Here is a 15,023-nt window from a genome sequence, read left to right as displayed (position 1 = left end):
TCTCAAATTAAGATTCAACCCAGTGGTCTTTAGAGTTGCTTTTTACACCACAAAACAGGTAAAACCTGCTTTTTAAAGTTTTAAAAATATTTTTATTTGAGCCACAGGAGAGCCCAGGCATTGAAGCCAGCTCAGGTTGCACCTCAAACTCACCAAGAGTTTCACACAATGTCTTTGTTACTCCGCTGCAGAGACAAGGCAGGAAATGTCCATGAGACTCATCCAACCCCATCGAGCCCAGACTGAGACATGCAGCTGCCCAAAAGCTGCTTATCTGCAGCAAGATCTGTCACCAGCAATTACTCTTGTCTCAGCTTTGGATGGTGGAGGGAGAGACACTGAATATTCTTGCAGCTTCAGGAAGAGCTGGGCAAGATGCACTTACCCAAAAATGCTTTGTCCAAGATGAAGCCTCTTCCCACTGTACACCTCTTCCCTTGGATGAAACACAACTGCTGTTGGCTACACCGCAACAATTTTCAGTTGTCTGCACAGGACATCTAGTTTGCTTCACCAACCCTACCTGCTTAGCAAGGAAGGAACAAGGACAGCATCACACTCAGACTGCCTAATATTACTACTTGGGGTACTTCAGGTATTGATGTAATCCTTCAGTCTCACACTACTGTGATCAAACTTTGCTCTGGGTGACCATTAAATATTTCACAATCAGCAGAAAGGAAATAAGGCTTTATTTCTGCAATTTCCAATCCCTCTGCAAAAGCCTGATACAATCAAATTGCTTCAATCCAACTGATCCTGAACTTAAGTTATCATCCACTAATACCTAACAAGAGAGCAGAGACTCCCATCCCCCTATTCTTTTAATGCCTGCCAGCAAGAAGACTGATTTATTTCTTTAGGATTAGCATTTTGCTATTGGAATGACTGGATATACCAGTACTGTTGCAACAAATCAGCATAAACCATAATCTCATTACAAAGCTATGGGACAGATTAATCCACTGAAAAATTCAGTTTGTTCCAAGAGAAGGTTTTCTCTAGCCACAAATACAGAGATGGCATCTCAGTGAGTCTTCAAAAAAAACCTGTTTGACCTACTGCAGGGAAGAGAAGGACAAATATTTTAAGTAGGCAGTAAGTGGAATTTCGGTGCCACTGCCACCAGTGGTAAACACCCTGCTGACTTTAGCAATCTCACAGTTTGAACCCTGGCATCTTGCTTTCTTTGTGTTCATAAGAAAACTAGTGAGAAAAAAAGAAAGAGTAGTAACAACACAGATTTCATTGAGCTTTGTTTGTGTTTATTTCAAGCCTTCATAACAAACATCCCAGACTGAGAAACCTTACTTTTTATGAATTCAAGCGAAACAAGCCAAAACACATCTTTCAACACAGACTGCTCTCCACTCCCACACAGGGGGGAAAAAACCACTCGGTACAACAACATCATAACATTCACATTCCAAAACACAGTAACTTTCTGCTGCTATCATAATTACTCTTCTTATTAACATTGAGCATCATCAGATGTAACTGCAGATTTGCTGTATCCTCATGACAGATTTAGTTCTAAGATTGATTCAACAAAACAGTCATGCACCATGGTTACTTACAAACCACCTAGAAAATCTCAGTAAGGTATTCTGAGGTATTCTTTAAGGTATTCTGATACCCTGCAACATGTTGAATAGTACCAACTATTCAACATGCTAATCATGGTATCTTATATTTGAAGGAAAAAAAATTGGAAAAAAAAATCTTAGATTCACTCAACTCATTAAAAACTGAGATTGTTATGGAAGAAAGCTTTCTGGTTTTGAAGTCACCTAAAACCACAAATCTGAAGGGTTAAGAATAATAGCAAGTCATGACCAGCTTTAAGTACACTTAAAATGGTCACAGAAAAGAAATATTGAAGAGAAAGCTAAATAACTTTTCATTGCATGCAACAGAAGTTCCAGCCTTGTTACCGGAGAGAGGGAGAGTTGATCTCATGTTTAGTTTATTTTCCATTTTGAATTCTCATGACCAAAGTTGAGGGGGTAAAAAAAATTAAAATATTTATCTGCCCTTTGCAATCACAGCACCAGGCCTGGAAATGAGGAATCCAAAGAGTAACTTTCATAAGCAGTCTGATAGGTACAGATATAGAGAACGACAGCACTACCCAACCAAAAGAAAAATACCACAGTAATGAGACCTCTGAGCAGCCTGCTGCCATCCAAAATCAGCTCCTTTAAATACTTAATTAAGAGAGCCGAGGTTTTCTTTCATTAGAGGAAGGCATTCCTCATGCTAGAGAGCTCCTGCTCAGACGTGTCTATAAATACTGTGAGGTCCACTGGAGGATACACTTCCAAGTGCCTGTTTAGCATCAGGTGCCTAACTGGAGAAGCATAATACTTAAAGAGGTGGGAGGTCAGCACTTAGCATTGCACTGCATGCTGTTACTGACTTCCTATTTATTTCCAAGCATAGACACAGACTGGTTGCTTTAGTTGACCAAACTGGAGGGAGCTGTACACCTTAGCTGCTGCAGTCATCTCTCACCATGTGTAGTGGTCAGGGAAGCCTGGCTAAAGCTCCCCAGATTCAGGATGCCAATGGAGAAAATTTTTAACCTACTAACCTCATGGATTTAAGAGCTAGAGTTTGATTCTAGATTGCCCTGGCAGACAGAAAAACAGCCTATTCATTCAGACTTTTTCTGGGCACAGCATGAGATCTGGGGAGCTCCCATTGACAGTTATTTATAATTAGATGATATTTTAAAATAGTATCCAAGCAAACATGCTCTGTCCTCTCATTATATATCTCCAGTCCTAAAGAGACACTATGCCACTTTGTGTTGCCCAGCAGTGATCCCTGTTTGAACTTGGGGCATTTTGGATAAGCTCCCAATTAAAAATAAAGTAGCCCAAATGCAGGAGCTGCTCAAGCATAGTTTTCCTTGGCTTTGAGAGGACTCAGCATTACAATTTAATTTGTCTCTCATTTTTCTTGCAGCTTGTGTTAAGGATGGAATAAAACCAGCTGGAAGTGAACAAAAGTTCAGCTCTTCTGTGAAGTGGGGTTGCCACCTGGCTGCTTGCCCAGTGGCCTGGCCCACCTCCCCATGCCCTCACAGACCAAGCAGGATTGTGCACACACAGTACCCACTTGTTGGAGCTGCCATTGACTCTGCATTTCAGCTGTGTCCATCCTACCCCTTCTGCTCAACCTGGAAAAATTCAAATATTGCTAATCGGCGGGTAATGCCTCTTCAAACATGGGCTGACTGCATATACGGACAGAAGTTTTGGATCCTCAGCTCTTAATTAGGCACATGTTTGGTTTGGTTACATCTTGGAACATCAAGATTATCTGAGTAATATGGGAATACTAACAAGAGGAATGCAATCAAAGCTGCCCCTACATCTTTTCTGATCAAAAACAGTCTTAATTCTAACCACAATTTATTTCCATTGTTTCAGAGAAATCTACACTTAAATTGCAAGGTATAAAAAGAATGGCTTTGTTTTTAATAAAACACAAGGGACAAATGAATAACAGCTCTTAACAGCTCTTTGATAATATTTGTATGATCTTAAGAAGGCACAAAAAAACCCCAAAACAAAAACTCCTCCTGTGAATAGGAAAGCTTCTACTGATAAGCAACATGCAGAATATAGAGTGAATTAAAAAAGCCCATCATGCCTCACTTCCCCCTTGAGGGCACATTCATCTTTGCCCACAGGCAATTTGGTCTCAAGATATTTTGTTATATATTGACAGAAATCCAAATGGTATTTGACATTGCAACCCATAAGACATGCAACAGAAAAATCTTCTCCTCCAGCTTACCCTACATTCAGCTGCAGTGCTGTTGCAGCTTTGCTGCTTGTCTAAAGCCACATCCTGAGTCCAGTGGCTGCAGTAACACGTATTTTCATATAGAACCCTATCACCACTCTGAGTCACACATGTGCTGATGCTTTCTATATTTTCCTGCTAAGAGTTTCCTGCTTCACATTCAGAGACTAAGACAGAAAAAAAAAGTCTGACCATAATGAAATTACACAAATGCAACTCAGATAAGATCTCAGATATTACTCTATGCATGTGGTTACGGCTCCTTCATAGAAGTAACAGGGCATTTTGACCTTTGAATAAATAGAAGCTTCAACAAAACTTGAGAAAGAAGAAGGAATAATTAAATGTTTTGGAAACCAGTCTTTCAGCAGGGATATACACATAAGATCCTCCTTTCAGTTCAGCACATCATATAACAAATGGATAAGGATTATTATTATTATTATTATTACAAATATACAGCATCCCCACTCTCATTCTCTAAGTCGAGCAGTCAGTGCTGGCTGAGACAAGAGAGCATTAAATGCAAAGCCTACTAACATTTGACTCCTGCCAGCAAAACTCCCTTCACTGAGGTTAAACCAAACAGCATGTCAACATCAAAGTGTAAGACTCCACAGGGAGCGGAGATCCCATGTTAATGTGTGCTGATAAAAACCATCCCCTCTGCAGTGAATAACACTGCGGAACATCTGCCTCTGTCCAAGAAACACCTTTTACTTCCAAGTCAAGGGAAAAGAAGAGGGCACAGAGTAAAAAGGTAAGAGTATGGAGGGATGGAGAAGCAGAGTTTGCACAGGAACTGGAAGAAGCTGGAGGACACACAGTATAACAGATGGAAGAGGTGAAAGGAAGGACTATCCTAGCTAAAGACAGGAAAGAATAACAGAAAAATAGAAGCAACTCCTTGCACTGCTCTGTTCTGCCACTGCTAGACAGTACTGAATGTTCTACCTGACAGCAACCTTGGAAACTACTACAGATGACCTTGCAACAGCTACTGGAAGCCCACAAGTCCAGGACAGTAGCCTGGGGGATGGAATGAATGAGGTAGATTGGAGCCAAAGGTTCCTTGAACCCAACCTGCCCTGAAGAGACGTACTGAAAGACACAACAGGAAAGTTGGACAAGAAGAGATGATCTGTGTTCATGTGCCTTTTTCCTCTCCCTCCTTAGAGAACTTTCCTTCATCTTCCCACCCTAACCCTCCCTCTTTCATGTCCAAAATGGTGAGGTGCCAGGAAGCAAAAAGAAGAGTCAGTGCCCATTTTTCGTGGGACAAATAAGCAAAATTGCGAGTTGGAACAGCAACAACAAAAAAGCTGTGAACAGCAAAACAAACACAGGAGAGGGGGTATCCAAGCATTTGTGGGTTACTTTGAAACAGTTCCTGGAAGTTAGTAACTTGAGTATTTAGTCTGCATGACTCTTACAAACCCAGCTGCAAGGCTTCAGTCCAGCAGCCCAGCTCATTCAGTGCTCAGCAACAGCCCTGGCTGCACAACGTGGAGTCAGGGGGACAATTTTGGAACAACTGCTTAGGTTACACACAGCTTCCTTCACTTGTGCCCTTGGGTCAGTCTTGGGCACACAGCCTGTACATTCAGGACAGAGTGAAGACTTATTCAGTCTGTTTAAGATAGCTAATCTCTGTACTCCATGCAACTAGCCCATATCCTTCTTGCAGAGGAGAACTCTGTTCCCATGCAGGCTCAAGTCCAGCACTTTGCCTTTGGAGGATGCATACCCCAACACTGCATCCTGGTCAGTGGTTGGTGCTCCCCCCAGACAGTGGCCGCAGCCCCCTGGCCTGTCCCTGGAAACCTGTCACCCACAGAGTCATGTCCTCACCCATGCCAAGTAGACATTTTGCCATGAAGGCACCAAGACAGCAAGGAAAGCAGCACATGGCACACACATTGGCCTGTCAAAGGAGGCTTTTAGTCCCTTACTCAGCTTTTCTTCCCATTCCTCCACCTCTCACTGTAAGAAGAAATGCCCCAACTTCCTTGTCACCACCACAATGTTTTCTCTGCCCATTTCACAAATAGAATTGCAGCATGTTTTGTTTCACATAAAATTTACATTTGAGTCACTAAGGTTCAGCCCTGGCATGAAGCAATTCCAGCATCAACTTCATCAGGTTGAGCTCTCGGGCATCTTCCAGCCTCTGAGACCATATTTAAATCTTTACCCTTGGTTCTCTTTAGGAGCCCAGTAACATTCTCACAGACCAGGGAAACATGCATGCATCCAATTTCTCCGTGATTACCATAAGATTATAACACCAAAAAAAGAAAAACCCAATGAACAAAAAGGGCACTTTTCAAGAAATTTTGCATTTCTTGAAGGTTTGCACTTCCAGGAAGCTCCAAGTGACCTTCCCCACCACAACAAGACTTGTTGCTTTTCCTGGTAAAATCACATCCACTCCTCTGCTGAGAACACATCAGCTCTTGTCCATCATGCAGATGCTGCGGTCCCGCACAGGGCTCCTCACACCCCCAGAACCCACAGCTCTGGCAGCAATTGCTGGGCACTTCACATCTTCATCATGGTTTGATCCACTCGGTGTGCATTTTACAGGCTCAGGACCGTCTCCCTCCGCACAACAGGCAACCTGAGGGATGAGGAGGCTGGACTCCAAACCCTCCCCGCCACCAGGAAGACACTTCTGCCCCCCCCAGCACGCAGCACCAAGCCTGGCAGGGAAATACTCCACACAGCAGCAGTACAGGAGACAGAGCAGTTATTCTTGCTGGTACAAAGCCCCAGCCAAGCGTGCAGGTGCCCTGGCAAAGCTGTGATTTATTAGTTTTATGCTGACATGCACACCACCTCCAAGACTGCAGAGCAGATGTGGCCCTGATCCTCAGCAAAGACACTCTCTTCAATCTGCTTATACACCTCAATTTTACATTTCTGTGCTAAGCCCTTTAGATGAGCAGACAGGGCTTACAGGTGGAGGCACAGTGAAGTTCACTCCACAAGTTTTTCCTACTCCAATGGTATGAAAATTGCAGACCGCAAATGCTACATAAAACTCATTCCAAAGAGAAGCACCATTAAAAGCAAAAAATTTCAGACTTGAAATATTGCCTCACAGAGTTTTATGAAGGTTGGTTTTGAGTCATATGCAATCCACATTAAGACGATAATATTTTCCTATAGGGGAGAGACTTAAGCTTCCCTAATTCAACCAACTTGTTACTCCTAATGCCAAAAGGAAATACAGCAACACCCATGCCCTTTGCTGCTGACAAACCACCACTGGAATGACTGGAACACACTGCAGTTCTTCCCACAACTTCCATCAAATCCTGTAGCACCAGACTATGCTGTCGAATATCCTCCAGCACTTTGTCTTGGCATACTCCCTGGAGTTGCCTTTGCTGGGGCATTACAGGGAGTGCCAATTCACGTAATCACCAAAGCCAGGAACACCTAGTTCCAGAACAGCTCTTACAGACAAAGCAGAAAACAACAAAACCCTTCTTTCCTATGCTAGACTTATACCTTTCCTTGCAACAGCAGCATATGATTCATCACACCACATTTGTTTTAAGATTAAGGGTTTTACTAACTGTTCAAGGCACCTTAATACCTTTGATTTTATGTATATCTTGTGCCTTATTTGAAATGGAGGGGAAGGGAAGAAAGAAAAACTCCCATGGATTTAAAGTTATAGCATTTGAATTCCAGTAAAGAAAAGACTAATGGTGTTTCACCTTCCAACACCTAAACTACAGAATGATTCAGGAAGTGTTTGTCCAGGTACACACACAAAGGCTTCACCTAACAGAAACAAAACTTCAGAAATTGAAACAAAGAGCTAGTAGTTTCACACCACTAATAACAGAAAAGAGTATGAACATCTATTAAGTAGGCAAGAAATAAGAGCAAGGCAACTATTTTCCATCTTAACAGCCCTACCACACTACCAAGGGTCAAATAGCTGGGTAAAGAACATAGAATACACACTACTGCAGATTGAATCATGGCCAACCATGAAAGCACCTCAAAGAAATCATGGATTTTCAGGGGTAAAATGGGTACGCTGTTGAACTCTATCTACCTCACTGGAAGTCTGTGGTACTCCTGGGAATAGGTGTTGCCAAGTTACTGGCCTCTGTCTCCAGAAGGGCACTATAATCTTCACAGACAACGTTCGGTAGCTGCAGGTTTTAAATGAATTAAAAGCTTTTTCACTAAAATGTTTCTGGAACACATCTCTGCCAGCAAGGGAGAAGGGGAAAAAAACCCAAACCAACCAAAACAAAAAACCAGAATCAGTGGTTAGTGGCAACCTGACAATTGATTTTCATTCAATCGTCTGGATGGAAACAGCAGACTGCACAGCAAAGGAAGAAAGAAGAGGAACCAAGGAGGAGATGCTTCTGAGATTATACTTAAATGGCAGAACACATAGTATAAACAGCTGGTGTTTCAAAGCTTCTCAGCACTTAAGGAAGAAATCAAGCCATGTGGATATAATATATCTTGAGGATTTTTGCCTTCAAATCAGAGACACTTGTCTGTCTGTCCAATATATGAGAACTGTCACCTACCACACCACAGTACACAAGATGGCCACGCCTAGAGTGGGCAATTAGATCATGGCCATCGCCCAGGGTCTGAGCATATCTGAAACCTTTTTCTTGGTCCACCTAAAAGCTTTGCCCTACCCCCACACGATGCCTTCTAAAGATTTATTCAGTAACAGACTACTGAGACACCCTGCACTAGCTTCTCAAAAGAAGGAGGTCATTCAAGACAATTAAAGCACAGACAGCAGCATTCAGACCTTTAAAGAGTAAGTCTCTGTAGTTTCGAAGCATTGTTCAACTTCACAGATAACCTGCATTTGTGGAGTGACGCAATGCAAAATTTTCATTATGTACACGGCCACGCTGTTCTTGAGTACGATGTTCTTTGATAAGATGTGAGGGTCCTCGGTTTCCAGATATTTGGAACTAGAATCAGTTCTACAGTAATGTGCTGCACAGAACAATAGGCCCCTGAACGTGACTGGGGTAGACAGAGGTCACCTCGAAAAAGTTTTGAAATGAAAAAGAGAAATTGAAATAAAATAAATAAAGAAAATCCCTTTGTCCCCAGGAGCAACAGGAGCACAAACTCAGTATTCACCCACTGCTGATACACACAAGAGATGTCCTGAGGTAAGAAAGAAGAAACCATCTTTTAAATTTGTCACCCATTTTACAGATTTTTCCTTTCTTTATAGCCACTAATTCTGTCATTTCATCATACAGCACATTTGCAATGCATAGGGAAGAATTTCCTTCAGTCTCAGTGGCTCATCAAAATCCATAATCTCACTTCCAGGAAAGTTCAGCATGATTTTCCCACCATGCAAAGTAGGCAATAATTTCTCTATGACTTGAGAAGTGGTGCCACTATGTTTGATCCCAAGAACACCAGGTTCCATAACATAAACTTTTTTTTTTTTTAAGAGCATGCATAAATACATTTATCTCTTGTGAAAAAAAAAATAAATAAAAATCAGAGGATCACATGCCCTCTTACTCCCGGAAATTTTAGCCTTTGTACACAAACTGTGAATTTCTGTGAACTTTTCCAGTTCATATCTACTACCTACTAGCAAAGGCTGCTCTTTACTTGTGGAAACACAGCAAGACTGTCTGGGAAAAAGGGAGTTCCACCAAGAAAAAGAATGACAGACTCTTGGGAGTCTGAAGAGAGCAGTGAGCTTACAAAAAATGCTTGGCCTGAAGCTCAGCTCTATGCAAAGCAGCATTTTCCAGATCTTAACCTTGATAGCATTTCTCTTTCACCCTCCAAAATTATCCTTAGAAAAATAATTACCAGAAATTTAAAGCCCTGAGATAACCATGCACAACATCGTTTCCACATTACCAACAAGACACAGTCACAGCTTTGACATCAGCTTTTTCTACTGATGGTCTAAGGAGAACCAAGCCAAGCCAAGCCCCACGTGCTCCCCTGGTTCTCACAGACCAGCGATGCTCACCTTTTGCCCTCTTGCAATCACCACACTCCGATAAGATCTCTTTCTGCTGAGGGTTCCCACAGCAAAATCTTTTCCCCCACAAGTACCCACCCACAAGTCTCTCACTGGGGTGGGATTCAGCTGTGACAATGCAAATCAGGACTGGGAGCAGAGGGGGGGAGGGGGGTAAAGGACAAGAAAAACACAGCACAAAGTTCACTCCTCTCTTGCTGTTAAAGTCTTCCTTCTTTTCATCTGAAAGAGCCCACTCAGTGAATTCCAAGTGTGAAATAAAGCCCATGCATTTTTTGTTATGGTGTTTAGCAGTTTTGTATTTCAGTTATTGTCTAGAAATATTTGTTATAGAAGTTGGAAAAAAAAAACATATAAACCCCATTTGTTTCATCTCAAGAGTGACAGATTTGGTTTTTTTCAGTCTATTTGTTCAATTAATAGAATAATATTCACCAACAAAATGTTAAAACACATGAACAGAATAAAACAAGCAAAATTTGATTTATGAATTAAAGTATCCAAAAGCATAACCTGAAACACCAGTCTTAAATTTTAATACCAAAAAAAAAAGAGAACATATTTATCATTGACATATTTATCATTTCTAGATGGATAAGGTAGGCACCAATGCCTAACTATTTCCAACTGTTTCTTGATGTAACAACAGACTACTTCCTCTCATACTATCAAGAAAAACCCTCCCTTCTTAGCAGAGGACCAAATTTAGTGCACATAAATATTTCATAACTTCATCCTGTCAAGGAATCAAACTGAATTACTTAAGGGCATTTTTCCAGGAGCCTCACATCCAAGTTCAAAGAATAAAACTGCATTCATCAAACCCATTCTCCCCCTTCAAACTGAAAGGCTTCAAGGTGAAGCAACAGTGAAAAACGGGATCTTATGTGGGTATCATCTATGAACATTACCCACCTAGTGCTAAAGTCCATTAAGAAATGTAGAAACAACACAGTAAGACTTGCATCTTCGGAAGAAAATATGACTCCAGCTCTACAATCCACTCCTACATCCTGATTCAACAGAAGAAACAAATTCTGGCTTTCACAAAACCTCATCATAACTGAAACAACCAGCCTAGAAACAACTTACTGCTGCAGACAGAGACCAACCACAGAATCAAAAGGTGACTGAAGACAGACATCTACAGGTGGTTTGACTTCCAACAGCACAAAACACAGGCAGTTTCCACTGATCTGGAGAGAAATTCAGCATCTAAAGAGGAGACGAGGCCATTCCTGTGTAAATGAACCCTGATACAGAGACAAGAGCTGCACCCTGATAAAACTGGCACAAGAGCTACTTTGTTAACAGAGGTAGCCTTAGACTTCCTAAGCATTGGATGACCCACATTTGGATTCGACTCTGCATTTATTTTTTTCAGTGTTTCACCAAAAAATTCTCTGACAGAGCTCCACTTGTTAACTTTGCAAGACAAGGACAGGGATGCAGAGCAACCATCCATCGACAGCCCGTGCTCCAGTCAATTCCACAAACAATGAACATTCCTAACTTTCCTCCTTGAGAAGACTATGCACTGATTCATGGTTGCTTTCTCTTACTGAAAGACAATCTCCTGTGGAAAAAGGAAAAGTGTTCTCTTCATATCACCAAGACCATGGCGTCTGCGTTCTTTATAAAATATTGATTTGTCTGCCGTCTGCAGTCCCAGAAGTTAAAAGTACATCTACATGAGTAGGTAAAACAAGACTCAAGAGCCACTCAACTGGCCAGACCTCAACCAGCTCCAAGCTAAAGCCCTTCACACAGAGCTATACTTGAGCCTGCCTCCTGGTAAGGCTTAGTGTGGGGTTGAACCACTACTTGCATGACACCTATACCAACATCTGCCTCCTGTCTGGCCATCTCAGGGCATGGACAAAAGAGCTCAGGTCTGTCTACATCCACTTGCCTGTGCATATGCTCGAAGTGTAGCATACGGGATAAAAAAGCTTTTGCCCAAAATCCACACCATCTTCATCTCCCCGACAATATGGAATATTCCCATCACCAGGTCCAAACCAAGACCCCTCCCCCCCACAAAAAAAAATTTAAAAATTGCTTGCTTCAAAATCCATAAACTTTCTCCACCTACAAAGCTCTTTCAGGTCCCTTCCAATGAAGCAAGACAATAGGAATGGGGAGATTGGGAAGTATGAGACACAGAGAAGGAAATTAATAAGTCATCAATATATACATCCTGTTAAAGCCTGAATCACTGCCAGGAACCTCAAGTAAATTGACAGCCTTAAGTGCAGTAACTGGAGGCCATCTTAGCAGTGTCTAGTGACAGAAGGTATTACCACGACGAACTCCTTAACATACCAGCTTTGCCATTCTCACAGGACAACATACCTTTGACAGCATGAAAAACAGGCAGATGCAGTTAAAAAAGCAAAAAGCTTTTCTTTAACCTGCTCTCAGAGTGGCAGCTCTGAGGAAGCACTACAAGTGAAAGGAAAAGGTACTGCATAATCAAAGGACAAAGTCAAAAATCATCACTGGATTATGGACACTGCAGTTAAGTAATAAACCAGTCCTAGTCTTGACCTGCATATGGGGAGTAACAGAGGACGATGCCTGTGCTCATTTTTAACTTTTCAATTCAGTACAAAACTTGATAAATCAAGAACTGCTTTATTACATTGTATTGGTACATGGTGAGTTCACAAGCTAATGAATTAAAAAGCCTGGAAATTTTTCCCAATTTGTGAGTTATCTTCTGCATTCCCTTAGAGAGTTGGATAGTTTTCATGGAGCTACCATGCAATGCACATACACATTATTACAAAGCAGCTGTCTGAGCCTTCATAAAAATTTCCCCCTCTTTCCCTAATTCTCTGTGCAGACACATTACTTTCTAAGACACGAATCTAGGAAAAGTAAAATGCTGCTGTCATAGCTGTTCTGTCAGGTTTGTTTCTTATTTCCTGGAATAAACAAAAAGCCGCAGACTTGGAAACCACAGGTGAGACCCAAGTGAACTGTAACAAAAAAAGTTATCTGGAGACTAACGGCTTCTTACGTTACTCCCCTTTCTACAGGTCCGTGACTTTCTCAGTGCAGTGTAACACTTGGAATTTAGCCCACTTGGCTACTTAATATCCCTTTTTATTGGCCTTGTTGTAGCATCACTTCATCGCAACACGGGGTCTCCAGTGCTGAAAATGCCCTTCTACGCTTAATTTGGGACTGCGAGGACCTCTCTCAGTAGGGCAGGCATCTGACAGCACACAGGCTCCAGCGAGCTCCCCTACACACAGAGGGGGGGTATATTACCCAGGTATTTTAATGCAAAGCAACGCACGGATTCCGACGCAAGCCGAAGCCTCGCACCGAGACGCGGTGACGGCAGATGCCAAGTTCAAGGACCGCACGGGAGCACTCCCGGGAGCTGCGGGAGGAGAGGGGGTGCCCCCGGGAGGGGGTCGGGCAGCCCGCCCCGGGAGTGACCCCGCCGCCCGCCCGGCCCCGCTCCCCGCCCCACGCACCGCTGTCCAGCCGGGCGATCTGGGGCAGCCGGTAGGTGCTGACGAGCCGGTCCAGGGGCACGGCCACCGCGCTCCACTTCACGTCCTTGAGGCTGCAGCCCAGGGGCGGGCCGGGGTCCATCTTCCCGGCCCGGGAAGGGAGGGGAGGGAGCAGCCAGACAGGCAGCGCCGGCGGGGTGCTCCCACCCGGGGGGGCGGCTGCCAGCCGGGAGGGCGGCGGAGCAGGAACGCAGGGAGGGAGGGAGGGAGGGAGGGAGGGAGAGAGCCCGGCTCGCTGAGCGCCAGCCGCCCCGGGACACGGGGGGCTAGGCAGAGAGGGAGGCCCGCCGGGCGCCCGCTGCCGCTGCGGCGGCGGCTGGTGCTGCCTGCGCGGCTGCTGCTGCTCCCGCCGCCCCCCGGGAGCGGCTGGGGCCGCCCGCCGCCGCCGCCGCGCCTGGCCCAGGAAGCGCCATCCCAGCACTGACTAATCAACAGGGTGCGAGCAACGCCTGCGCAGCTGCCGCTCCTCCCCGCCGAAAAGGAAAGTGCCGGGCTGCCCGCCCGCCCGGCGGGAGACACCGAGCGCCGGAGCCGCACTGCCTGTCCCTCTCACTCCACCCTCCGACCGCTCGCCCGACGTGCAGCCCGCACTCCCACTATGCATCCTTTGGTTTTCACCTGCGAATCGTGCACGTCCGTGTGAATGCATGTATACAGAGCAGTGCACAGAAGTCACTGTTACAGCACATGCAAGTATTGCATATATTGCGTATTCAAAGGTCTGCAGACCATGGGAAAATGTGTAATCAACTACTCGTTCTCTCTTCAAAGTGGCTTGTGTGATGAAGTCTTATATGATCTTCACAAGATATTTAATGTTATCCTTTTTTAATGCATTTTGATCTCCAGACTGACAGACTGCAGAAACTCTGGGAAATTAAACCAGAAAAGCTAACTCCTGTGTGGTTACAACTGTACTGTGCTTAAGTTTATTTTGTTCGCTTCTGTGTCAAAACTGTTTATTTTACTGCAGTAAACTTGGCTACATTTAAGGCTGTACTGTTGAGTAGAAACATAAAAGTGCCTTGCAGTGATTAGTAAAACGACTGACAACATCCACAGCCAGCATCTCTCTCCAGACTCCATCTTCTGCAGTATCTATCTTTGAGATCATCAGGGATGTCAGAGCTCAGGGAAGAACTGCGGTACAAAGAGCCCTCCTGCCACTTGCCCTTCCTCAGGCCCTGGATGAAGGGCCAGACACTGCTGCGTGCCTTTGTCACTGCTTGTGCCACAGCACTGCCAGCACAAGGAGGGCTGAGACAGATACGCTCTTGTTCTGCTCTGCTGCAGAGACTGGGAATTTATCCATGGTCTCCATGATGAAACAAAGACTGTGGTAGCCAGTCAGCATTGAAGATTACAGAAAACCCAAGTTATCTTGCCTTAAGTGGATCTGGGTTGGTTTGAACCTCATCCTGCTGTGGGTCCATGCTTTAGCTATACACTTGGACACTGGGTTTTCCCAGCACTATCAAAAACCTTCATTCTCTACACTCAGTCATGCTGCTGTTAGATCCTACCTACCAGAATAGTTAGCTTTAACAATTTTCAAAAACTTAGCTTTGAAAATACACTTCTTTTTAAAGTAGTTTCCCTTTTACAAAGTTCACCAAAAACTTCAGTGAATTAAGCTACGGAAGTGCAAAGTA

General features: G+C 43.8%; 1 protein-coding gene across 2 annotated transcripts in view; it reads right to left on the bottom strand.

Annotated features, from left to right (window-relative positions):
• GAREM1 (GRB2 associated regulator of MAPK1 subtype 1) overlaps positions 1 to 13,914 on the bottom strand; it is a 99,115-nt gene extending 85,201 nt beyond the window's left edge. Inside the window, exon 1 of one of the 2 annotated variants that reach the window (XM_064654211.1) lies at positions 13,333 to 13,914. In XM_064654211.1, the coding sequence (XP_064510281.1) occupies positions 13,333 to 13,453 (121 nt within the window). In that variant the 5' untranslated portion in view covers positions 13,454 to 13,914. The remainder of the gene's footprint in view (positions 1 to 13,332) is intronic. The other variant, XM_064654200.1, reaches the window with a different exon arrangement.
• Positions 13,915 to 15,023: the final 1,109 nt, after the last annotated feature.

Source organism: Pseudopipra pipra, chromosome 1, assembly GCF_036250125.1.
Source record: "Pseudopipra pipra isolate bDixPip1 chromosome 1, bDixPip1.hap1, whole genome shotgun sequence".
Taxonomy (NCBI): domain Eukaryota; kingdom Metazoa; phylum Chordata; class Aves; order Passeriformes; family Pipridae; genus Pseudopipra; species Pseudopipra pipra.
Note: the sequence above shows the minus strand (reverse complement) of the source record. Positions and strands in the feature narration are given on the sequence as shown.